At 40.2% G+C, this 24,571-nt stretch overlaps 2 protein-coding genes and 1 long non-coding RNA gene across 4 annotated transcripts; all 3 read left to right on the top strand.

Annotated features, from left to right (window-relative positions):
* The first annotated feature begins 302 nt into the window (after nucleotides 1-302).
* LOC145467527 (uncharacterized) lies at nucleotides 303-14,782 on the top strand. 2 transcript variants are annotated; one of them, XM_081451073.1, is made up of 11 exons: nucleotides 303-408; nucleotides 2,870-6,338; nucleotides 7,161-7,511; nucleotides 8,455-8,702; nucleotides 9,178-9,447; nucleotides 9,863-9,908; nucleotides 10,958-11,299; nucleotides 11,959-12,683; nucleotides 13,019-13,073; nucleotides 14,001-14,081; nucleotides 14,269-14,782. In XM_081451073.1, exons 2-10 carry the CDS (start codon nucleotides 2,946-2,948, stop codon nucleotides 14,058-14,060), a joined length of 5,490 nt encoding a protein of 1,829 aa, XP_081307199.1. In that variant the 5' UTR covers nucleotides 303-408; nucleotides 2,870-2,945; the 3' UTR covers nucleotides 14,061-14,081; nucleotides 14,269-14,782. The 2 variants fall into 2 exon arrangements, with proteins under 2 accessions (XP_081307199.1, XP_081307200.1); XM_081451074.1 differs by having other exon boundaries at nucleotides 303-6,338.
* A 4,468-nt stretch (nucleotides 14,783-19,250) lies between these two features.
* LOC145468605 (BTB/POZ domain-containing protein 2-like) lies at nucleotides 19,251-20,921 on the top strand. The gene has a single exon (XM_081452333.1). The coding sequence runs from the start codon at nucleotides 19,602-19,604 to the stop codon at nucleotides 20,919-20,921; it is 1,320 nt and encodes a 439-aa protein (XP_081308459.1). The 5' UTR covers nucleotides 19,251-19,601.
* On the top strand, nucleotides 20,124-24,571 carry LOC145467053 (uncharacterized). The gene is made up of 3 exons (XR_014042013.1): nucleotides 20,124-20,194; nucleotides 20,898-21,046; nucleotides 22,644-24,571. It is a non-coding gene; the product is annotated as an uncharacterized LOC145467053 (long non-coding RNA).

Below are 24,571 nucleotides of genomic sequence, written 5' to 3' on the forward strand. Positions count from 1 at the left end.
GAAGTGCAGAACATTTCTCACTGTAAAACCAACCTTAACTTTCTTGAAACTTAGTAATTGATCAAGAGCACCTCAAAATCGTTTTAATTAGCTCTCGTTTGATGTTACAGTGAACCACAAATTTTTGTGAAATTTAGCATGCATCGGCCAATATGCTATACTGAGTTCTGTTTTGATTATGAAATGACCCACCTATAAGGAATCTTTAAAAGATTCAATGATGTAGAAAGACTAGGTACCCTCCTGATATTACAATATTGAATACAGCTTAGTGGATGTAGCATGCAAGGTTTCAGACGACAACACCACACAGGTTTGTTGCTGAGCCGAGGTGTCTTCGACGAGTACAGGACGTTTTGCCCTGTTCCGGTTTCGAGTTTCCAGTTGGTCGTCGACCTACAAACTAAGGTAAATCGACAGTTCCTTTGTAACTAAAAAAGTTCCAATCTTTTTTTTTCGCTTAAATTTACAGTAATACCATCAGAAACGTACTACGTTTCTAGTTGAGGAAAGCTTGTTATTGTATGGCTGCTAGGTTGAAATTCCGTTTAGAGCAAATTGTGCCTTTGACTGGACAAAACAAGAACTGATACATATTTCAATTCGTTACGACGACCATAAAGGTTACAAAACATCCCTGCTTCACTTTGCCGAAGTTACTTGAGACGTTTACTGAAAACAAGACCAGCTAAGTCGCCTCTTGGTGAAGAAAAATAAGGAACAATTTGCGCGTTTAATTATATCGTAACAGTTTTCGGAAACTGTAGTTAAATGAATTAGAGGTAAATTTGGTTTTTTCTTAACTACGTTCTTGGCAAGACGAAATCCTCTTTCTGTTGAAGAACCGAGCTTAAATCGTCTAATACAGAACTCTTTTAATCTATCTGGTTTCGTTTAAACTACAGGATCATGGACTCAACTGTTCGGATTCTGTAATGAATAAAATCTAATTTACAGAAAATTTAGTTATCCTTTTAACTCACATACACTTTTAGAAAATTCTTCATCCATTCATTAATTAATTATCGTCAAGTATTTCCGTGAGACCACGCACTTCATCAGAACAATGTGTTCCAATTAGCCACAGATTGATCGCCAGGTAATTGCTTCATTATAAAGGAACCTCTTTCTTGTTCTTTATATTACATTAAAAGATTCTCAGCTAAGTGATGAACTGTTGAGGAATTAAAGGGGCTACAACCATGCCAATACAAAATATGATTCGTGTGCGAGAGATATGTAAACAACAGTTATTTTGGGTAAAGTGCTCTCACGTTCTCTAGTTCGGATTCATTCAACTTTGGGGTGTTAGTAAAGCGACTCATAGACGGCAATACTTTAAATAAATGATTTGCAAACTTCTAATACAATTTTACGCTGAAAAGTGAATTTTCTATAGTTGTAGAATTGACCAGACTTTACCCCGATGCCTTAAATCCATCAGCCGATTGCAGAATACGCGAAGAAACAATATGTCAAATTCCAAAAATGACACTTGCAAGTATACTTTTGAATAAAATTAACATTTTCAAATTAATTCCGCATCAAATGAAACCACGTTAAAATACTCATTTTTTTTACTTTTTAGCTAATTAAACGCCTAAAAGTTTCTTTTTCCAATTTACTAGGGACAAAAACACACGGGTTTTTTCAATAACTGTTCAGTATCGATCAGTCATTCGAAAAAAATTTTCGGCAGCTTGGACAGTTTTCCGAATTTTTTCACACGACACTTGTTGAGCTGATGTGAATTTGCTAATCTATTCATAAAAATGTTTAAACTGAAAAAAAAAAAATCGTTTCCCGATGTAAATGTCAAAAATGATCACAGTAAAAAAGCAAGACGATAGCTTTATCGGTGTTCATAAAACGTTCTGGCAAACTTCATTGTAGCTCTGTAACGTTTAATTATTTAATTTTAAGTTTCAACTATTGTTGTTAGAAAAAGCTAAAATCGTGTTGAGGACAGAATTCCAGAACATTCGTCGCACGAAACATTTGAGTCATTAACAGATATTGAGCAACAAAACATTCAGTTGCTTTTGTCTCGTCTGGTTGGGGTTGTTGCTGAGAAACCAAAAAAAAAAAAAAAGGAGAAAACTCCGACACTTTATGAAAAAACATTTGATCCTTAGCTTTGAATCATATCTTCTTATACGTGAATACGAAATACTGACGGAGAGGTTCACATAACGTTTTTCTTTTGTATAAAGTTAATGCTATTGTATGGTATTGTTCCACCATTTGGAAGGTTAATGTGCACAGATTAGCATAATCTTAATGCAAGAGGGTTAACTTTCCTCCAGCAAGGCCAAAACGCCTAAAACTTCCTCAACTGGAAAGATGTTGGCTCTTCCGAGGTAAAAAACTTCTGTAAAACTTTTTAAATCAAAGCTGGTTGCTTACCAACCATTCATATGGCGCCTTTGGCGAATTCCACGGAATTTTCAATCAAGTATTTTAAGCCTCTTAATATTGTCGAATTATATTGGGATGGATATTTAATTTCCGTTTTGAATTTATTTTAGCAGCTATCGACAGAAAGCCTGGTTAGGTAACATTTTCTCCAAACATGCTTACACTTACTTGTTCTTCTGAGAGTGTCACCTTAAACTCATGTCAGTACAGCTCCTGTAAACAGGTCAACCACTCACATTATAAGCTAAAGAATTCCACCAAAAATGGTTGACATGGAAACAGATATTGTAAATTGTTTTCCCAAGAAAAAGGACACCTTATTGTGACCATTGTCGGCTCATTTCAGTTTTTAGAGAACCACTAAAGGTTACTCAAAAACCATAATAAAACCCAAGGGGTCACGGATCTCAATCTCACAATGCAATTTGCTGATTTGGTCTCTTTCTTACAGGACATTCCCAGGTAACACGAATTTTGAGTATTTTCTCAGACAGTCAAATATGCTAAAGCAGATGCGTTACTGAAAAATGTCGTCAAAAAAGCACTATTCTTTCGACCCACGAGACTCAAGTGGGTATGGCAACTTCTCCACCACTCGTGATTCCGGAAGACCCACATATACATCAAACATGTTCTCCGCGCCTAAAGAGAGCAAGATCGACAGAGAAAACTACCTCACGAAGGAAGATTCTAAGCGGGTGTCTGAGAATGTGACTAAGTCTGTTATAACAAGAAGTGTTATCGACAGACGATCCAGGTCTTCCTACAGAACAAGAGAAGACAGCAAGTCGGGTAGGACGAGAGATTTACAGGGAATTTCAGACACAGGTCCATCCAGGTTTTCTTCAAGTGTTTCATATGACGCGAACGAAAATGAAACCAACGCTCCCATAAGTTCATTCTATTCCTCTTACGCTAAAGACGAAGATCTCAACAAAGAAAGCGGGATATCTTCTTTTTATCAATCAAGTATTGGGTCAGGAAGGGATGGGGAAAATGCTGACCATAGAACCAAGACGAACAAAGAAAATACAGATTCCACACGTGCTTCAAGTCAAAGAGCACCGTTTTCTGGTGTTCATGCAACTGGAGGAGAAAGCTTGAGGTCTTATGATAAGACCGACTCGCATGGTAACCTTATGCGTGAAGGATCTTTGGAGAGGAATGTAACGATAAAGGACACAGAAACAGCTTCTGAACGGGCAACGGATGATTCGAGAAAGATTACTTTGGACGATGTAAATATTCTGCGGAGGGCTTTGGAAAGAAAGCAAGCTTCTAATTCACTGGAAAGAGAAAGGCTCTCAAAAAAGCTTTCCGAAGACGACCCTAGTGATCCTTCCGACCCCACTTCAAAGGCATATTTGTCATACAGCGAGAAAGATTCTACTGCCGACCAACTTCCGAAGACAAGATCTTCAGTAAGAACAACCTATGACCTCGGTTATAGGGGAAATAAAAGAACTGGAAGTGGTGAGGTCGCCGATCCACTCAAGAAATTTGAGGTTGCTGCGAAGAGGCTGGGTCGACAGACCAGAAGTACTTATTCAGAGGAATTTCCAGGAAAGCTAAGCACACGTTCCCGTTCTTCCGAACACCTTGACGGCAAGGAACGAAGTCGACTGGGGATCTACCGAGAATTACCAGGAAGGAAGGAACTCCTATCTTATTCCAGATCGTTATCTAATGTTGCAACTTCAAGATCCGAAGATAAGGACTTTTCAAGACAAGATAGTCGGACCGGATCACTGGATCGACATGGCGGCAGTATGGATTTTAAAAGCAGAGAAGATCCTGACAGCCGTGCTTCTCTTTTAAGGCTAAGAAGCAGGTCTTCGGAGGAGCTGAGGTCCCTGGATAAAGAGAACGAGAAGTATCCAAGTTACAGGCCTCGTTATCTTTCACGCCAAGGAAACTTTGAGCGTGGAGACACGTTTCGTCGAGATGTGACAAACACGAGAGATATTAGAAGACCATCATCCCATGACAAGCTTAGAGAAGATATAGCTAAACTCAAGGCTGAAACAGAATCACGTGTGACCAAGAAAGGTGACGTCAAGCTTTATTCATTTAGCAGAGGGCCCTCCATCACGAGAGAAACGGAACCGTCATCCCATGTCAAGCTCAGAGAGGACATAGCTAAGCTCAAGGCTGAAGCTGAATCGCGGAAGGCGAAGAAGGATGATGTCAAGCTTTACTCATTTAGCAGAGAGCCCACCATTCAGGACAAGCTAAAAGAAGACATTGCTAAACTTAAAGCTGAAACACTGACACGAGATCATGGCAAACCTTACATCCCACCATATTCTTCAAGGACAGAGTCAGAACACGTTTCCTCCAGATGGAGGCGTCGAGAGCCTTCCATCCAAGACAAGCTTAAAGAAGACATTGCCAAGCTTAAAGCTGAAACACGAAATTTTCCAAGAAAGGCCCCTGCTACCACTGAAATAATTATTCCAGACAGGAAGATGGAAGAAAGGGGAAATGTTCGGCAAAGTGGACTCGCCAGAACAACGATTCAGCGATATCACCTTTCCAAAAATGATGGAGATGTGTTTAAAGATGAACTAAGGAGCGAAGAAACGCAGAGGTACGGCAAAGCTGATGAAGACCATGGAGTTTTCACAACACGTACGAATGGCGCCTTGAGAATGGAGGACAAGCCCGTTCCTCTCGATGAACTCACGTGCGCCGACAGGAATATCAGAGATGAAGTGTTTCCAGAATCTTCAAGAGAACACTCTCGTACCACGAGAGACCAGGACGCTTCGTTTCCGAGAAGACCAAGTGAGAAAGCCCCACCAACATTCTTCTCGAGAGCACGGGATGACGAGTCTTCATCGTGGCCAAGAACAGACGAGGGTAGACTTTTGGAAAGGAACGATTCTTTGACCTTTCCAAGAAAAGTGTGGGATGATCCCAAGCGAACAAGCTGGGAAAGAAGAGCTGAATCCACTCAAGGTTATGCAAGTAAGAAAGTGTTCAGGGCAGATTCCACCGTGTCCATATCATCCACCAGGGATACAGAAGGCGGTCCAAGCTCTGTAAGAGGATTTTTCCATGGCAGTGTCTCCGAAGAAGATCAGTCTGCCTACTTTTCTAGACAAAAGGGTGATAAAGACGATGGTTATCCACAGTCTACCAGAATACCAGAATCTGTTAGACGAACAGATGAGGCAGTACCAGAGCCATTCAGGCGATCTGCGGAACCTATACCACAGCCGGTACGTCAACCAGATGAAGCAGTACAAGAGTCTGCAAGACGACGAGACGGCGCTGTCCCAGAGCCTGGCAGGCGGCCAGACGATGCTATACCTTTGCCATATACAGGATATGAAATTATTACTCCAACATGCGAGGAACCCATTGCATCTACTAGAGGATCGAGGGATGAACCAAAACCAAAAGACAAGGATAAGAGAGAAGTGCATCCAGAAAGAGTTCACTCGAGCCGCGAGTTTGTGACTAAAAAAACCATCAGAGATTCTGACATTTCTCGAGAACTTGTTGAAGACAACGTTTCCAGACAGCCTATCAGAGGGGACACCTCAAGGCGTTTCTCCGAACGATCCGTGCCCTCAACTAGAAGAACAAGCATCCGAGAAGAGGTTGTTGCAGCAGAAGAAACCAGAATTCCTTATCCCAGGGAGGTCATTGCCCCGATACCAGAATACAAAGATAGCAAACCTTCACGACTGAGCGAGCTCCGGAAGAAAGTTGAGCAACTCAAAAGTAAAGTAGATTCACTGGACGATTCAAGGTCTCGAATGCAGCTCGAGAAGTATGTGGATGAACACTCAGAGAAAAAGCCGGATGTGGAAATAAAGGATCCGGTGAATATTAAAAGGTATCAACTGTCAGAGCGTAGATCAGAGAGAAGCTCAGTGGTTGATGGTGGAGATCCACTGCTGAAAAGATCGGTGAGTGACATTACTTTGCATAAAACTCATTTAATGTCAAGGTGAATTGATCAACATGACACGAGCGTGGGACAAAGAAAAATTCTGAGTCCCCGACAGGAATCGAACCCGTGACCTCCCGAACACCGGGCAGGTGCTCTATCCACTGAGCTACGAGAACCCATGGAGAGCAAGGTCATTTAACTGAGTTCGTATATGATAGGTGTCCTGCATACTGCTAGGATCAACGCTATCGAATTCATCGTGAGTAGTGATAAGTTAATAAAGATGGTGAATTTTAAGCTCGGTAATGAAATGTGAAGGTGAATTAATCAACATGATACGAGCGTGGGACAAAGAAAGATGATAATCAATTCACCTTCACATTTCACTACCGAGCTTAAAATTCACCATCTTTATTAACTTATCACCACTCATTTAATATTAGTATTTCCACTGTTACCTAAAGCTGTGCTCAAAACTCATACTGGGCCTTAAGAATAGCCATTTCAAATGTTAAAATTGTGCTTAAACCTTACTCTTAGAGCGGAGAGAGACAGCATGAACTTCGACTAATGCAAGGAGCATATGCTTGAACACTGCCAAACTTTCATTGGAGTAAGGGTGTTAGGCACCTAATTTTCACTCTTCGTTTTTTAATTTCATGGTAAAGTTTTCTACTACAGGTTTCGCCACTGCCACCACCGTTACCTCCACTACTGCCACTACTAATATTACTGCTGCAGCTACATCAACGTGCTGTCAATGCCGCTGCTTTATCAAGGAAAACACTAAAGGAGATATATTGTGCTTATGCATTATACTTTTCATCTTATTTATCAGAGTGTTGACGTCACTTCTGAATCGATGAGCCGACAAATCAGTCGACAAACAAGCCAAGCCAGCACCGCAAGGCGGATCAGCAGTATTCGTGAAGAGGATTTAAGGCCAACAGCTCAGTCAATAGCAATTGGCGAGTCTCCAGATGAAGTCTTTCCCAAGGAGAGAAAACCACATGAAACGTCTACAATCATGAAGCAAGTGTGTGACGCAGGAACGATGACTGCCCCTGAAGTACAAGAGCACGTTGGCGGAGACATGATTAGACGACAAGACTCAACCGTCAGCGAGATAGTGGACGGACCTGTCAGACTCAAGGAATTAAGAGGTGTTCCCATCCAACAAATTGAGGAGGTAGTAGCACATTTCAACCCCAAATTTACACTGATAGTTCTTTTTCTTGTGGAATACTTAATTGTCTTTTCGTTAAAGCAGAACTCGCCTGAAAATAAGACGACTTAAATTCCTCTTGCGAGTATGAGAGTCGATTTGAACTAAGAGCAAAGATCCTCGATTTAAGCTACTAGCATTGCATCACGCATCTATTATAAATGTAAGGCGAAGCAAGTTACCTGACCACACTGGGGCGCGAATTAAGGAAAATATCTTGCTTAAGATGAAAATCAGCTTACACATTTCATGTTCACGCAAATTTTAAACAATTACTGGATGAGGTTTTTGTGATATCCAGAATAGTAAAGGTCGAGGTAGAGGTTATCAGCCGAAGCCAAAAGCTGAGGCTGATAACCCTTACCGAGACCTTGATCATTCTGGATATCACAAAAAACCGAATCTAATAATTGTTTTATCGTACATTGAACGGAAAAAAAAATGGAAGTCATGCTTTTGCTTCTTCACTGACGGCAAGCAACACAAATCACGCGAACTTGACCCTCAGAAATCATGCACCGCGATTATACATGACATGATTACCAGTGACCTCCAGTGTCCTTGACATGATTATTGTATAATCTGCAGCTAGATGACGTCACAGGCCTTGATTTCGAAAATTCACTGTTCGCTTTCGGCCAATCATAAAAGAGATAGTGGGTTCAATGTATAACAATACAACAGAAGTAATGAATTGGGTAAACATTAGACTAATAATTAATGACCAAAATGCATTAATCTGTGAGGAAGGGAACACTCTTCAAAGATCCTATTAAATACGCATTAGTCTTTACAGGAATGTCTGCCAGCACAAAAAGTGTTTTTGTTTTATAAGATGCCAACGAGAAATAAAAATACCCACGCTGAAACATTCTTTATCATATGTCAATCATCTTTGCACATAAAGGTGGGGACAGGACAAGGGAGAGAGAGTGGAGTTACCACAATCCAAATAGACAATCAACAGCAAACCTTGTCACCAAAGAAGGACGCACAAGGATGGTGGAATGCTTTTACGGCAGAGGACGTTGACCGCTTACTGGAGCTTGGGAACTGGGGCCGATGGAATACGTATACTGCCGAGGACGTAGACAGAATGTTCCAACTGGGCCCTGTTAGACGACGGAGTCTTCGTCGGGGATCTTACGAGAGAAGGTAGATGACGTGGTTCCTTCTTTTAACGCTCTTGGAACTTCATTCGGCGAGCACAAGGGAGGGCACGCAATGGAGGCAGTAGCTATTAGGCTAAGGATGTATTATTTTGTTTTAGCATGTATATATTGGCGTTGCTATCAAACTTGTTGAACCATATACCAATAGAAATTTTTCTCTTCGTTTACACATTTCTAAGAATGATATCGGAAGATTTCCAAAAAAAAAAATGAAGCTAGTTCTCCAGAAAGATGTAATGCAAGAACAATACATCCTTCAACGAGCATACCGAGAAACACATGACATAGTAATTATGAACTTGACCAAAAAGAACAATTAAAAAATATGGCAATGGTATTTGTAATTATTCCTTCGGGGAGAACGTGTTTTCAAGACAAAAAGATGACTACTAAAAAATCTTCATTGATTTATGAAAGACACCTCTTGATGTGACCTCGTTTTCTGTATTAATTTGCAGATCTCTCAGAAGATATCCTCGGCGCTCACGGGATGATCACGTGGATGTTCACGTGAGAGTTAGAGGAAGGCAGGAAACACGCAGTCGTCCCCAGTGCATCATTGCCCAGGCCGCGCCAGAAGAGAAGGCCATAGTGCTGAGAGACACTAAAGAGAGTGTTGATCCCTTCATTAGAAAGATCAAAGTCGATGATGTCTATGGTGCGGATGCTGTTAGGGTCGAGAATGGTGTTGTTAAAATTAAAGTTGGTGACTTAACGTCTAGAGGAAAGTGAGTGACAGAAGAACATTAGACGTTAACAGTTACGATTGCAACAACATCTTTATAGGCCATTTCCAAGTTACCTTGCGTCTCTGTTTCAAAACAAGACCTTGAGCAAAACTTTTCATATGAAAATGAGTTTGATTTGCGTGCAAAAGAATTTTAGTGTGAATGGTTTCCCACGAAGACTCGTTTTGACCCAGAGGCAAAAGACAACTCTGCAATGGCCTATTCACTCATACATTTATAGTTTTACAAAAAAAACGAGATTTGTTTGTGCCTATGAGTCAATATGAGTTATCTTGGAAAGTAATGCAGTTTCTGTTTTGCTTTTTTATGTTTTGTCTTTTTTAATTCGTGTTAGGAATTGTTATATATCTCAGAATTAATTCTAACATTTAAATTAATGTTTTTATCATTTTAGAAGAGCTTGGGCGAGGATTCTACAGCAGAAAAACCGCATCGTTGAGGTATGTCACCTGATTAATTCGTAGAATGATTGGTTAGTTCCGGGTCTATTAAAGCTTGTAACCTCTTGTAACAGACTGGTAACTAATAGGCCATTTCCGAGTTGGCTTTTGTCTCTGTATCAAAACGAGTGTTCGTGCAAAACAATTCATATTCACCTAGAGGTTCATTTTCATGTAAATCAAACTCCATCATATGAAAGGCTTTGCATGAGGACTCGTTTTGAAACAGAGGCAAAAGGTAACTCGGAAATGGCCTATTCGGTATTACTTAGGACATGTTATAACATAGCAATGGGCCAATCAGATACGTGTAAATTCCTTAATTCTAAGACTAATCGTAAAGCAGAACGTACGTGAAAACTGAAATCATTGACACCTCTGAAGAACCAAGATTTTGTGGAAGATCTTAGTAGCAAGGTTATACAAGCCGTTTCTCTCTACCAACGACCGTGTCCCATATGGAACAGGACCATCTATATATGCCAACAAATCCTTTTTTTATAAAGACACGAGTGTTTTACTGGAAAATACACCACTCGTACAACTCGTACGAAACTACAGCCGAAACCCCATTGGATTATTTTTCATATCCTCAAAAGTGAGGATATTGATGACGTTAATTTCTGCTTTTTACCGTTGTTTTTGCAAACAGTCAGTTTGTTGTCTATAAAATAAATGAAAATTACACGGTGCGCTAGCAACTAATCGTGTGCCCTGAATGCATGCACATATGGCGTCACTTACTATTGCTGTACAAAGGGTGATTAGCTGCGTCACAGTGTTAGCTGCGTCACAGTTTTCGCAGCTTGAAAAGTTTAGCCTAAACTTTTAAAGTTCGTCGTTTGTAATCCGCGTCAATCTTCTCCATCCTTACCCATCCTTGTTCCTTCATAGTTTAAAATTATCTCTTTGGTGTTTTTCTATCTTAGTAAACTACTATTTTTAGGTGTCCTTCAATTTTAAGGTAATTCTGCACCCGACCAAAATAACTCGAAATACTGTGACTGAGCACCTTTAAATGCAAGGTATTTTATTTTACTTTCTCTTAGTCGGACGGCACTGTCACTATCCCAGTCAACCAAGATCATTACGAAGATGGCGTATACTACACAAACTACTACCAAGGACAAGAGCAAGACGGCACCGTGCGAATACCAATCACAGTCAAGATACAGGAACAGAACAAAGCCAAGGCCAACAAGCTACGCGTTGTCAGGGAGATGAAAAGAAGCGGAAGCATGAGACGCAAGCGAAGGACCGCTGGTAGCAGAGGGTATATCGTAGGCGCACGGTACTACAGTGGGAACTTGATGTTGAAGTCTGCTGATGGATATCGTTCGCAGGGAAATCAGCGGGAGATTGTTTTGAGGCAACGGCAAGACGGTGTAAAGGTATTTTGATTATGATGATAAAGAAAAGACTAAACAAGGAATTGATTTCCTTCTTGCCATGGACTAAACTCTTCCTTTGCCTGAGTTTTACTTAATTAGTAGCTCACTACATTGTAAGAACGTTTTCAATATGGATATTCTTCCGCTCTCCCTAAAGTTAGACGTATCTAGCAATAAAGATGACAGATAATGCTAGAGCTTTTAAATACAAGATATAGCTAGCTGTGAACAAAGCTAGAAAAGTTTACTTGCATATTTCCATCTACTATAAAATAAAGCAAACGGTAAAAACTCGTTGATAAGCTATCAGAAACACAATATAGGGTTGGAGATCTCGCTCCATATTAGGTTATCTCGCCCCATATTAGGTTATCCGCCAGACTCTACCCCCCTTGGTGATGGATCTATGAGAAGCGTTCAGGAAGCCCGGATTTCCCCCCCCCCCCTCCCTCCTCAGCCCACCTATTTCTGTTGGAAGTCTTTTGCCTTCTATCTCAACACCATCCTCTCCCTATTAAATCAAGATGAAGCCCCTCCACTCTACCCCGTTTGAGAAACTTTTCGCTTAGTAAGAGCGAATCGCACAATTTAAGAGAGGTAACCCAGAAGAAAGGGTTCTCTTTTATACCTAGTTTCTTGTTACTTTTGTTTCTTTGAAGATTGCTAGCAATGAAATTGTGCTAAGACGCAGCAATCAATCCCCTGCTTTTCCGATGCAAACAGTTCAGAGGATCCACGAAGGCCACCGAACAACAAGCCAAGCAGCTTCGGTTCGAGACGAAGGAGGAAAAATGGTCATCACAGTACACGCTGTACCACCTCAGGAACCAAGGTTTAACCTTAAACAGGTTGGAGAGAATATGAGGCGTACATCTGAGATGCTTACATCTGGTGCCTACCACGGAGGTGGCTCGAATTATCGAGGTGTCTCCTCCACTACCGGGGGTGGAGGAATGATGGGTGCTCATGCTCCTCGAGGGTACATAACGTCTTCCACTTCCGGTCGGCTGGGTGGCCAAGGTACGTCGTATTTCGTCACTGATCCCTCGGATTCCTTTGATCGCCGTTCGGGAAAGTCCGGTTATCAAGGCGTTACTCGTGTCTACACCTCGAACGAAATGTCCAGTACTCCAACCATTATACCTTACGAAGATAAAATTCACCCGAGCCGACGAGGAACACAGATGAACGACTCGTTCATAGCTGATCCATCGAGTATTTATGGGTTTTATGACGCTCCTGGGACGAGGATAATTGTTTCAGATCCCCGTTTGAATGCTCGCACTGGTTATGGAGAGAAATTTAATCTACGTGATCATGGTGGAATCTCCTCAGTGCAGTACGTTAATGGGGCTCGTCAGGGCGCCAGAATCATAAATGAAAAGTAAGTATATGTGATAATAATTAACGAAAAACTTCAAATTTCAGAAAATTTCAACGGGCACTAAAAGCGATGCCTCACGGCGATGATTAGAGTAGTAGTACTAGTACAGTAGAGTTTATGAAAAATAATTTTTTTCCGCATGAGAGTTTGATTCAGTAAGCTTACGTTTCAAAAGCGAGAACAATCCCCACAGGAACACAGTACAACTCCGTCCAAAAATATACGATAGGGGTAAGAGGTATAAATAAACTTCACCCAAGGTAATAAAAATAGTCCGTTTGCTGGTGGAACTCAAACCGTATTGATTTATCATGATTTCTCATTATATTTTGCAGAATGAGCTCTAACGGCCGATACAAATATGGCTCATCTTGGAATTCCAAACAACAGGTAAACACCGTTTCTGTCTTTCAAAATCACTCTTAAACAGAATAAATCATTTTGCCATTGACAACGAGAGTAGTGATGAACTCCAGAAGTTGAATGAAAAAAAACCCTCAAGTTTTCAACACAACGAAAAGGTTATTGGAAAGCTGATGTGCTTAAGTAAGTAGTTAAGTAAAGTAAGTATAGGTAACTTTATTTAAGTGTCAGACTAAAATAGCAGCACCAAAACCACTAAATAGGGGCACTAAACCATAAAAGATTAAAATAACAAGATCTATAAGCTAATCAAAGATTTTTACAATATTGAAAGATAAATAAGATAAAAATGCATAACATAATCATGATATAGAAGTACATAAAAGACATTAAGAAGCATATAAAGGGCAATTACTACCATAACTATCAGTCAACTTTGCGAATGTTTCTCTTAAAGACTGACAATGTAGGTGAACTTCTAATATTCCTTCCGTATATCTGATAGTGCGCTTGAAATATGATACAGTATACAATCTAGGGGTACAAATTTGATGTTGTTTTCACCAGGTTTAAATCTTATTGATATATATCTTGATAACGGTTCTTCAAATATTTTGATTGTCAGGTTTGGAGGTTTAAGTATGAAGTAATTATTCAATAATTTTCGCTGATGTCTTGAGTAGGAGAGACCAAAACTCTTTCCATAGCCCTTTCTTTCAGGCGTTCAAACCTAAGATGGAGCACGCGCCAAAATGTGTTTGAACGCCTGAAAGAGACTGGGGAGGAGGTCGGGTGACTGCACTAAGAAATTCTTTGGAAACGTTTCGTAAAGTCAACCAGGCAATGAAAATTGTTCGTGAGATCAACATATGCAATCAAGTTTCGCGACTAGAACTGAATGTTCGGGTAACTGTTATTATAGCGATTAAACTATGCTATTTTTTTTTCTTTTAGGATACATTAAATGGCCGCTCGATGGCTTGGGCCGTCGAAGAAGTTCGTCCAGATTTCTGAAAATCAGTTAATTACTATCAGGTAAAAATGCTTCCCATTAATTACAAGGCGGTGCTTCATGTAGTTCGTCATTACAGTTGAAAGCATTTCCTTCTAGATCTCCTTCTTGTAATTCCTGTTTTCTCACGTTGTACTGTTCATAAAAAAATGCCACTTTGTTATTTTCTTATTATGTGCTGGTAAATTAAACGTTTGTTTCCATTTTCAGGAGGTAGTCAAACAAGAGAGTTGAAGTTACTTTTGGGCTTTTGGAGACATCGTAATTTGAGCAGCAATTTGGTGGGATTGAGTTATGAAGAAAAGAAGAGAAAATATTTTACATTAGAAAGCTTATGTCATAAATAATAATTTTACTGTCAGAAATTAAGGAAAGAATCATAGGTCGCGCCGATAAAACGATTCGTTTACATTGCCCTCTTTCTCCTGACAGTGGTTTGGCTAAAAGAAAACTTGAACCTAGCATAGCCAGGTTACTAACACTGCTAAGTAGCCTGGCGATGTTGCAAATGCAATCAGAGCTATTCAATGTTATATTTACACCCATATAACAGGATTGCTTGGGTGATGGGAAACGAAACAGTTTCTTGCGTAGCTTTAATGTAAATATAAGGCTCGAAACACGAGTTTTGTTAAAAAAAAAATTGACATAGAGTTAAGGATATGGTTATGTCGCTTTTCGTTCTATGGGATATCAGTTTAGGAACTATGTAGATTATGTGAGATTAAGCCCGGGGGGGGGGGGGGGGGACTCCCATATGGAATGGACGGGGATGCTCGTCGTCTCGCTTAGGGGTGTAAATTTCGGATTTTGGTCTCGCTTAGGGTGTTCTGGGCAAAATGTCATTATTTTTAGCCGTCAAGGTCTCGTTAAGGGTTGCACACCAAGAAATAACAAAACAGAAAGAATTTTGATTCTTTATATTTACTCAATTCATATAAACAAATTCGCCATCATTAAATGTCACTGTACTTTTTATTTGTCTGTTTTATAAACTGGTCTCTTTTAGGGGTCTGCATAAGCTTCGGCCACGCCCAGATTGGTCTCTTTTAGGGGTTAATTTCCCCGTCCACTCCATATGGGAGTCCCCCCCCCGGGAGATTAAGCTAGAATTTTTCAGCAGTTACTCAACATAGAGACACAAGCACACGCAAGAATCTCTAAACGATAAGTTGTAGTCACTGGAAAAATTAAGTTACCGACTCTAGACTTTCATTGGCCAAGGAAATTACCCCCGTGTGACAGAACAGGAATGGACAAGGCTTGAGTATGAGAAGCACCCCCCACCCCCATCCCCTACCCTCTCCCCCCCCCCCCGATGCAAAACTAATGCAATGTCGTAATATTTAATTGGTTACAAGTCCCGGACATACCGGACACATGGTGTAAAAATACAAGAAATGTTGCAGGCAAACGTTGTAAATCGGAATAAACATACCACAATTGAACGATTTGCGTAACATTGCTAGCAAACTTTTCAGTGTGCCGAGCAAAACTGGTCCCATCATCTGAGGGCAATGAGGCAGTTAGTGAAAACACGTCAAAATTTTGCAAGTGGAGAAACAATGACATTGTGTCGTTCAAAGACCATTGGTTGGATCATTACGCTCAATTTTGCACATAGATAGGACGTGTTGAAATTACCTTGCAAACAATTGAAAAAGTAGACAACTTTATACAGATGCACTCTTACGTATTCAGTCCAGTACAACGTGCAGGTGGATACATATGCGTGGCTCAGTATAGTCAATGTGGACAACACTGCTTGTAATATTGACCTGTATGTGTTCTGGGCCGTTGAGGAGATGTAGGCACGCAACACGTACTTTAGTTGACTGAGGTATGCGCTTAGCTTAGTAAGTTTTACTTCATTATTTAAAGCTGTATCTAAATATGAGAATATATGTAGCTACTAGCTATAAACCAGTAGACTTGTTGATTATAGGACAGCAATTTTAAAAGCTTCTTGCTCCTTACGTTAGTTGGTCTTCATTGGAAAAGGAAGCGAGTGGGAGTGAGCAAAGTACTGACGAAGAGAGATTTTAAGCAAAGTACCTGAAAGCACTGCAGTAGCAAATACTCTATTGCTTTCTACTTGAGCAATGAGTGTAGCAGTCTTTTTTTCAAAAACATTTGACCATAGTTTTACCAAGGCTCTAAGAAAGAAATTTTACTTACCAGTATGGTTTATTGGGGTAATATTAAAACCCCTCGGGATGCTAGAGGAAGACTTTGTAAATGATTTCAAAGGGTTATGTCGCCAATAAAAAAAGTCCCATGGATTTAAAAATAGCAGATTTATTATTTTTGCGAAATGATTAGTTATTATATGGTCGAGCGGTTTTCAATTGAGTGTCGTAAAACCAAAACCAAACCAATTACTTACAATTAGACTACTCAGCCAATCTCAAACCCTAGTAAAACCAAAACCAAAACAATTGTCTGATTACTTTTACTGAACACTCAATTGATAACCGCTCTAATGTGCGCAGTGAGTGGTGATGATTAGCAAAATGATCAATGATCAAGGCCTGCGTACTTGGTTACGTGTAACCGATTGCGGTTGTTTGACAGACTAACTAACTAATTGACTGATTGGCAGTCTGTCTGTCTGTCTGATTGTCTGTCTGACTGACTGACGGACGGACTGACCGACTGACTGACTGTCTGTCTGTCTGTTTGACTGACTGACTGACTGACGGACGGACTGATCATGACTGACTGACGAGGTGAGCGCTCTCACCACTGCACCATCCCTGCTCCCCAAAGAGTTCTCCCTGAGCCACTCGATTCTCTAAATCGCGGCTGGCTCCAGCAACGAATGAGGGAATCGAAAAGCTCCGAGAAAAAACCGCGCTCTGTTTAATTTTCTGTTTTGGTTAACAATGAATACTTTGATTAGTTGATGTACTTAACCGCAATCCGGTAGATTCGTTATATATGATTGTGATTATCTGTTCGTAATTCATTTGTCAAATAAAGAGGTTTATGTTATACAGCTAGTCAATCGTTTTATCTGCTACTTACAACCCCTTAATAACAGAAGCATTTTGCGCGAAAACTACAGTGGAAACCGGTTAATACGGTCACCAACGGGCCATGAAAATTTGGCCGTATTAAGGGGTGGCCGTATTTATGGAGTAGGGTCAAATTTCATGACTGGTCTAAATTGAGTGACCTTTCAACGGATATATTGCAATTTTATTTCTAACAACTTTTCTTTAATAAAAATTGGTATGTAGATATAGCTTTTTTAAAAACTGAAACTTCAAACAGCACAAACAATACTGACAATGGAAAGAAGAACATAATTGTTTTAAGTGAACGTATAAACAGGGTAAAGACTATAAAGGATTATACAGGTTGGGATTTCAGAATGTGGCCGTTACGCGTATTAACGGGGTGGCCGCACTAACGGGGTTTTCTCATAAGAAAATGTACGAGCGTTTCGTCGGGACAAAAAAGGTGGCCGTAATAACGAGCGACGTATTAACGAGGTAACCTTAAGGCGGGGTACCACTGTGATACTTTTCCCTTGAACTGAAAGAGAAGCTTATAAAGAAGCTTAAAACTGCGCAGTGAAATTTAAAGAGTATTCTCTTAAACTGATAGAAAAAGGCCTGCAAAATCCTACAAGGCCGGGTTTGTTGTCGTAAGTGTCCACACGCGATTGCGAACGTACTTTACAGGTTTGAATTGTTTATCTGAAAATTGGTATACTTTTATACGAAATAAACTAGCACCTCCATCGACTAGTACTAAGAGTGCGTTTGAAGCCGACTTCTAACCCCTGTCTATAGCTAAAATCGACATTATTTTTCTATGAACAACTGAAGTCTTAGAGATAGATATAATGACAAAGTCCAATATTGTCCGGTGTATTTAGTTTTCTTGTAAAGTCCCGGGGGGGGGGGGACTCCCATATAAGCTCATATAAAAAGGACGAGGGCGCTCGTCGGAAATTTTGAAAAGAACCCCTAAGAGGTAGCAAGATCCTGTTTTGTGGGCGTGGCTTGAAATGTTTTTCACCCTAAGAGGTACCAATTCTAAAACAATACTATAGCCTGTCACTTTTTTTTTTTCGGTTCAGGGGACAGTTTCTCGAAAGCCCCGGAAACTTTTCGGGCCCGTAAAGCCATTTTTAGTCCATCTGTATCTAAAAACAAAGAAGTGTATACGCCTGAAACTTCTTGTACGAAGGGAACTTCTCTTCATATTTAGAATATGTGAATAAAACAGCTCTGTTATCGTAAGGTTGGAGATTTTGCTATGGCTTTACGGGCCCGAAAAGTTTCCGGGGCTTTCGAGAAACGGGTCCCAGTCCCCTTAAAGGTGTCGGCAAAGCTCTCGCTGTGGACCTTTTGAGGCTGAACACCCTAAGAGGTACCAAAACTGCATTTTTAGCCCCTGAAAGTTACGACGAACACCCCTGTCCTTTTTATTTGGGAGTCCACCCGGATGTAAAGTACGATTTGTTGATACGTTGCGTGACAGCGCTAGTTTCCATTGATTTATTAAAGTGTTTACATTTGCCTTCAAATTTTATGTTATTAAAACATTTTCAATGTAAAAGTATATTCTTTAATCGTAGTATTAATTCTAAGCTGGAAGCACGAGAACTTTCATCGGTGTTGTCTTGTGTTGTCTTTCCGCGCATGTCCGAGCAAAAATTGATGTCATAAAACGCGATCCTAGTGAAAAGAAAGGCACGCTGTCATGTTACAATTACCTATTTGAATAGCTTGGAGCTAATTAAGCTCATATCCAGCCTGAAAATGTCCAAAAATGTCTAAAAATGCCTTTTTGCCAAAAAGCTCAAGGTGTCAGTGGGCTAATCACGTGACCAAATTTTTTGTCATAAATTTGGGAAATGTATCCAACGTAAGCACATAAATGTCAGGAACGTCGCAAAAGTTGGATTTTAGGTTTTTATGTTGACCTTAGTTAGTATGTATTTTTAATCTTAGTTTTAGTTTTAATTAAATCTTGGTTATAGTCTTTGTTCCTACCTTTTTTTACTATTCTGTATTTTAGACTTTTAATACATTTTAAACTTTAATTTTTCAAAGGACCCTCCTGAAAACCACCTCTAGATGGTCTCCCTAGGCGGACTAGAGGCCTCCTCTTAAAATATCAATTTATTATTACACTATGTTATATTATTTCAATTACCTTGTCAAAATGAAGGACACGGTAGTAGGTGTCATAGATTTGTCAATCCGTTTAGGTTTCTTTTTGGCATCTTAGGATTAGTCAAGTTGATTTGAATGTAGCTTGACCAAAACGTATACAACCAAGGGTATGGTTCCTGTTTTCAAAGGTACGATTTTGGACGAGATTTGTTTATGATGAGTTACTGTATCGAACGGAATTACTGCGTGACACAAATCATGTTGTTGTGTGACAAGTAGGAACATGCGGTCGCAAATTGTCCAGCGGTAGTACTTCCCCATCTTATTCTTGTTCCTCTTTCGTTTTTGACAAGAAGGGAACTAGGAACATTGCTGTATCGCATAAAACTACGAAGATCAAGAAGAGCAACGATGGCTGTTGTTGAAGAGAACTGGCAGTTGAAACGACCAACTATCGTGGAGAGAACCACGTTTATTTTCAACAACCAGCTACTGAGTGATGTGAAATTTGTTGTTCTCGCGTCGACTGGCGAAAGTGGAAGTAAGAAGGTGATCCCAGCTCACAAGTTTGTGCTTGCAATCAGCAGTCCTGTGTTCTTTGCCATGTTCTATGGTCAAATGGCAGAGACTAAAAACTCTATTGAACTGCCTGACTGTGAGTACGAGAGTCTGTTGGAGTTGTTTCGTTTCATGTACACGGACGAAGCGAATTTGAGCGGAAGTAATGTGATGCAAGTGCTGTACTTGGCCAACAAATATATGGTGCAATCACTCGCTGAGAAATGTAACGAATATCTGCGTGAAAATTTGAAAGCATCTAATGTGTTTTGCATTCTGCCACACGCTCAGAAATTTGAAGACAAAGATTTGGAAGATCGATGCTGGGAAGTGATCGAGAAGCACACAGAAGAAGCTGTGACGTCAGATGAATTTGTGACACTTGAGCGATCTCTAGTAGAGTCTGTTGTGAAGAAAGAACAGTTGAAAGTGAAAGAAGTGGAACTGTTCAAAGCTGTAGATCGCTGGGCCACAAAAGAATGTGAGAGGCAGGGGAAGACACCCGAAGGCGATGTGAAGAGAAGAATTCTGGGAGAAGAGATCGTGAAAGAGATAAGGTTTCCTTTGATATCACAGAAGGAATTTGCCTCTGTTGTGTTTGATTCTTACGTTCTTTCTTTTCATGAGGTTGGCGACATGATGAAACATTACAGTAATGTTTTATCAACACCTTTGCCATACAAGCAAACTCCAAGGTTATATTGTCGTCAATTTTCCAGATTTAAAACTATTCATTCAATAGATGTTTCAGGAGGGTGGAATTACACCAGTTCTAACCCTGACCGTCTTCACTTTACTGTTAGCAAGCCTGTTATGTTACATGGAGTTCAGCATTTTGGCTCAAGTGGTGGTGAGTACACTGTTTCCACTGAAGTTAAAGATACCACAGAAGGCTCTATTCTAGTAAAGCAATCAGGATCCTACCTCTCAGAAAAAGCCGACACTGATTCTTACTACGGCGTTGTTGTACAGTTTGATCGTCCGGTATCTTTGGTGGAAAATAAGGAATACGAGTTAGTGTCGTTTATCAAGGGGCCTACGTCATGGTTTGGAGTAGCAGGAGAAAAAACTGTGGACTGTCAAGGAGTGCAGTTCACTTTCTGTTCTCCGAACGTTACAAATAACGGGACCACTCACGAAAGAGGCCAGTTTCCTGCTTTTCTTATCAGTTAAAGCTTTCCTTTCTAGGCCTTAGAAAGAAGCCTGGTCTATAACTTGCACACAGAATGCCAGATAGTCTTATGTTCAGGAAATCTATATTGGAACACTACTGGACAAAAGAACTTTGTTAGCATGAGGTTGGCTCCTGAAATCCTGATTAATTTACAATTATGCATAATTTATTATTTCTTCGGCACCCTGTAAGATGGCATGGTCAAAGGATTTCAAATACTCTAAATATCACCTTTGCCTTCTATATATAAAGGATAGGGGTGCTCATTGGAAATTTTGAAAAGAACCCCAAAGAGTTACCAAGATCCTGCTTTGTGGGCGTGGCTTGAAATTTTTTTCACTCCTTAAAGGTTCAAATTCTAAAACAATACATTATCTCCCGTCATTTTTTTTTGGCTCAATACCCGAAAGGGTACCGCAAAAGCTCCCACTGTTGACCTTTTGAGGCCAAACACCCTAAGAGGTACGAAAACCGCTTTTTTAACCGCTAAAAGGTAGACAAGCAGCCCCCTCCTTCTTATATGGGAGTCACCCCCGGGCACCTTTGTTCATAGTGGGACTTCTACGCCTTTGTTTACAAGAGTGAAAAGACCGTAATTAGCAAATCTGGAAGCACATTGATGTAATAAAAGTGAACGTGATCAAGAAAATTCCTGTCATTCAGTTTGTAAGCTTGATACAATTACATGTATGTTCAAAATTTAAAAAGGTGCATCTTATAACCAAGTGCGTATTATAACCGAAAAAATATGGTACCTTACTTGTTAAGGGTACATATATGAAACACTGAAAGTGTAGCAGAATGCAAGCCTTAGTTATAATATAGTTGTAATTTTGATAAACGTGTTTATGAAATAAATTGAATTAGTTGATGGAACTACGTCATGGTTTGTGCATCTTGAAAAGCGTAGATTTTTCAAGTTCGTCGTTTGTAATTAATCCGTATTAATCTTCTCCATCTTTAACCATCCTTGTTCCTTTATGGTTTATTATCATCACTTTGGTGTTTTTCTATCTTTTTAAACTTTAATTTAAAGGTAATTTTATATAACTCAATTATACCACGACTGAGCTCCTTGAATGAAAGTGAAACCAATTTTCTTTATTTTTTAACTCATTGACGACATTGAGTGACCCTTCTTTTCTTAAACCACTTGGGAGAGGCTGCGCTATCGGCCGGTTTAGTTCACATCCCGGTTGAGGTGGTTAAAAAATACACACCGTAAGTTTTCTTTTCATTTCCGCCGGAATAGACGACAACAAATACGTGCTATTCGAACGGCGCTCGCTCTAGACCGCGCCGTTAATAAACTGAATGTTTCACAATACAAATCAAATCGGTTCCATACCCAGTTCAAGTACACAAAAAGCGTGCAAGGTATAACGGAAAGGCTCAACCCATCCCAAGCTGTCATTCTTTCGCATTCGAAAGTGACAATAAATTTAAAATAAAAAGTTGTCCTACCTTAACTGGTTATAAAAAAATTCCTTCCTTCGCCTTTCTCTTTCGTTTTCTTTGTTAGAACTTCACGCGTTTGTGACCTTGAGTCATTGCCATTCAAGGTCGCTCCTGATAGTGCTGGAGCAAAGGGCACCAATAAACGTCCTAAGTTCAGCCCAGCGACGAGAAAAACAAATCTTAATGATGTAACGAAGCCTTAAGTTTCTCCTTCACTGTTCTCTTCCTTGCATACTGTAACATGTTCTGGTTTAATTTTCCAGGTGTCCCTGTGGGCAGACAACCAAGCCATCGCTGTTCTTTTCTTTAACCTACTTCATCACACCATTAATGATAGGACTGAAATGGATTGAACCCTGGAGTATCAGTGGTTCGTATGGTGTGATCGTCCGGGTGAGGGTAGTTCTGAAAAGAACTGTTGTTAGTGACTGACGTTTCGACAAAGTGAGCCAAAGTCATGGCTTCAGATTCAAGTGAATACTGTTTGTCAGTCGATTGTGTTATAAGTCTGGTCCGTTGAAAGTGATTGGTCAGTTAAGCTGTGATGGTATTGGCTGTAAGACTCATGTAAATTAATGATGTTTAGGCTAGCGCTTCTTTTAATTTGTAGTTTCCTTAACTAGTCACTCGACGATCCTACAGACTGCCCGTATTCTGAAGATACGCCTAAGGCAACGTTTCCGGGCTGTCAAAGCCTCATAACACATACGAGCCTTCCAGACCAAGATTTTCAGTCATACAATTGGGCTGAAAAAACATCGGATCTGTGTATACAGGCATCTTGGTCTTCGGTAGGAGATTTTCTTTATTAGAATCTCCTGGATGGCCTTACAGCCAAACCAATCCTTGCGGAAATTTCTGTTCAGCTGTTCAGTGCTCTCTGCTACTTGCGATACTCCAGAACATGACAGCAAAATATCTTTCTCCAGGAAGACCTATCTTATCATCTTCGTGTTGTTGACTATCAGTTTTTCCGTTGTCACAAATGGATTCTTCTAAATGGAACAAAGAACAACGTCCATGTTGTTGACTGCTGTGTTTTGTAAGATTTCATCTCCATCTTTTGAGTTCCAAGCTCGCACCACCTCATATACGTAAGTTGCACTGAATTGCCCACGACCACTCATAACTCTTCCTACCAGCAACTGAATTGAAACAGAACTGTCTTATCGTGCATAAGCTCATGGCTTTGGTTAGATTTGAGTTTTCGGCTTATCTCTTGTGCGCCGTTGTCGCCACATTCTTCGACTTTTCAAGGCTTGTCAAACTTTGTCAAAAGTTGGCCAATCTTTGTTACTCTGTTGTTGTAGCCCTTGAAAAGATTTGATTTCCAAACCTTAACACGGCAAAAATATTTGATTGTGCACCTTTCTATTTGATTTCTTTTCTCGTCTCCTCTCTACACTGTGAGGATCAGCTTCCCGATTTTTCCTGATGAACTTCCAAATCTTCTCGTTTCTGTAGCAGGTCGGAGTCTATTTTTTGCGCGTTTCTTGCGCAAACACAACTTTCGTTCTTTCACCTCCTTGGTTTGGGACCAGGAAGTCACGGAGATCACATCTTCCATGGGTAGCTTTGCAAAATTTTCGCTCTCCGGAAGCGTAGTTCTGAAGCGAGAGATTTCCGTTTGAGATTAACATTTTTCTTTTGTGACATCAACAAAAGATTAAAAACGCGCGAGCAATAATCAGCCAATGGGAATCGTTCTACTTGTCGTCATGCAAGCACGCGCGCAAAAAAATTCCGCGCGCAATCCGTGCGCAGTGGTTCGAATTTACGCACGCGCGGTGCTGGTTTGCAGAGGTGAACGACTTCTGATAGAAAGCAATATAGAACTAGCACACCTTCAAAATTGGTACGCGAGCCTTAATCCTCTCTTAAACAAATGTCATATTGAAGTACGAACTTAGAGAACAAAAGAATTAGAAAATGATTCCTTGCTCTCTAATCTCGCTCCCAGAGCTCTCTCCTCAAGAGATACTCACGCTTGGCAATACCGAAATAGAGAAGATTTACTTGCACCGTGTTACCATGTGTTGTCTTCACGTCTCTGAAAAGTATAGAATATGATGGTTTTGTGAGCTGTGAATCGATATTTAAATTGGCTACATTTCAAAATAAAGTGCAAATCATATCTTATCATGAAATGATATCATTCTGCTAAATACCTCAACTCTCCACCCAGCCACCC

This window comes from Orbicella franksi, chromosome 14 (genome assembly GCF_964199315.1).
Source record: "Orbicella franksi chromosome 14, jaOrbFran1.1, whole genome shotgun sequence".
Classification (NCBI taxonomy): Eukaryota; Metazoa; Cnidaria; class Anthozoa; order Scleractinia; family Merulinidae; genus Orbicella; species Orbicella franksi.

Excerpts from the sequence above, each read along its gene's own strand:
- LOC145467527 (XM_081451074.1), top strand. The coding sequence starts at position 2,946 with ATGTCGTCAAAAAAGCACTATTCTTTCGACCCACGAGACTCAAGTGGG. Across the intron at positions 6,339-7,160 it reads ATCCACTGCTGAAAAGATCG|AGTGTTGACGTCACTTCTGA; the intron begins GTGAGTGACATT and ends CTTATTTATCAG. Across the intron at positions 7,512-8,454 it reads CCATCCAACAAATTGAGGAG|GTGGGGACAGGACAAGGGAG; the intron begins GTAGTAGCACAT and ends TTGCACATAAAG.
- LOC145468605 (XM_081452333.1), top strand. The coding sequence starts at position 19,602 with ATGGCTGTTGTTGAAGAGAACTGGCAGTTGAAACGACCAACTATCGTG.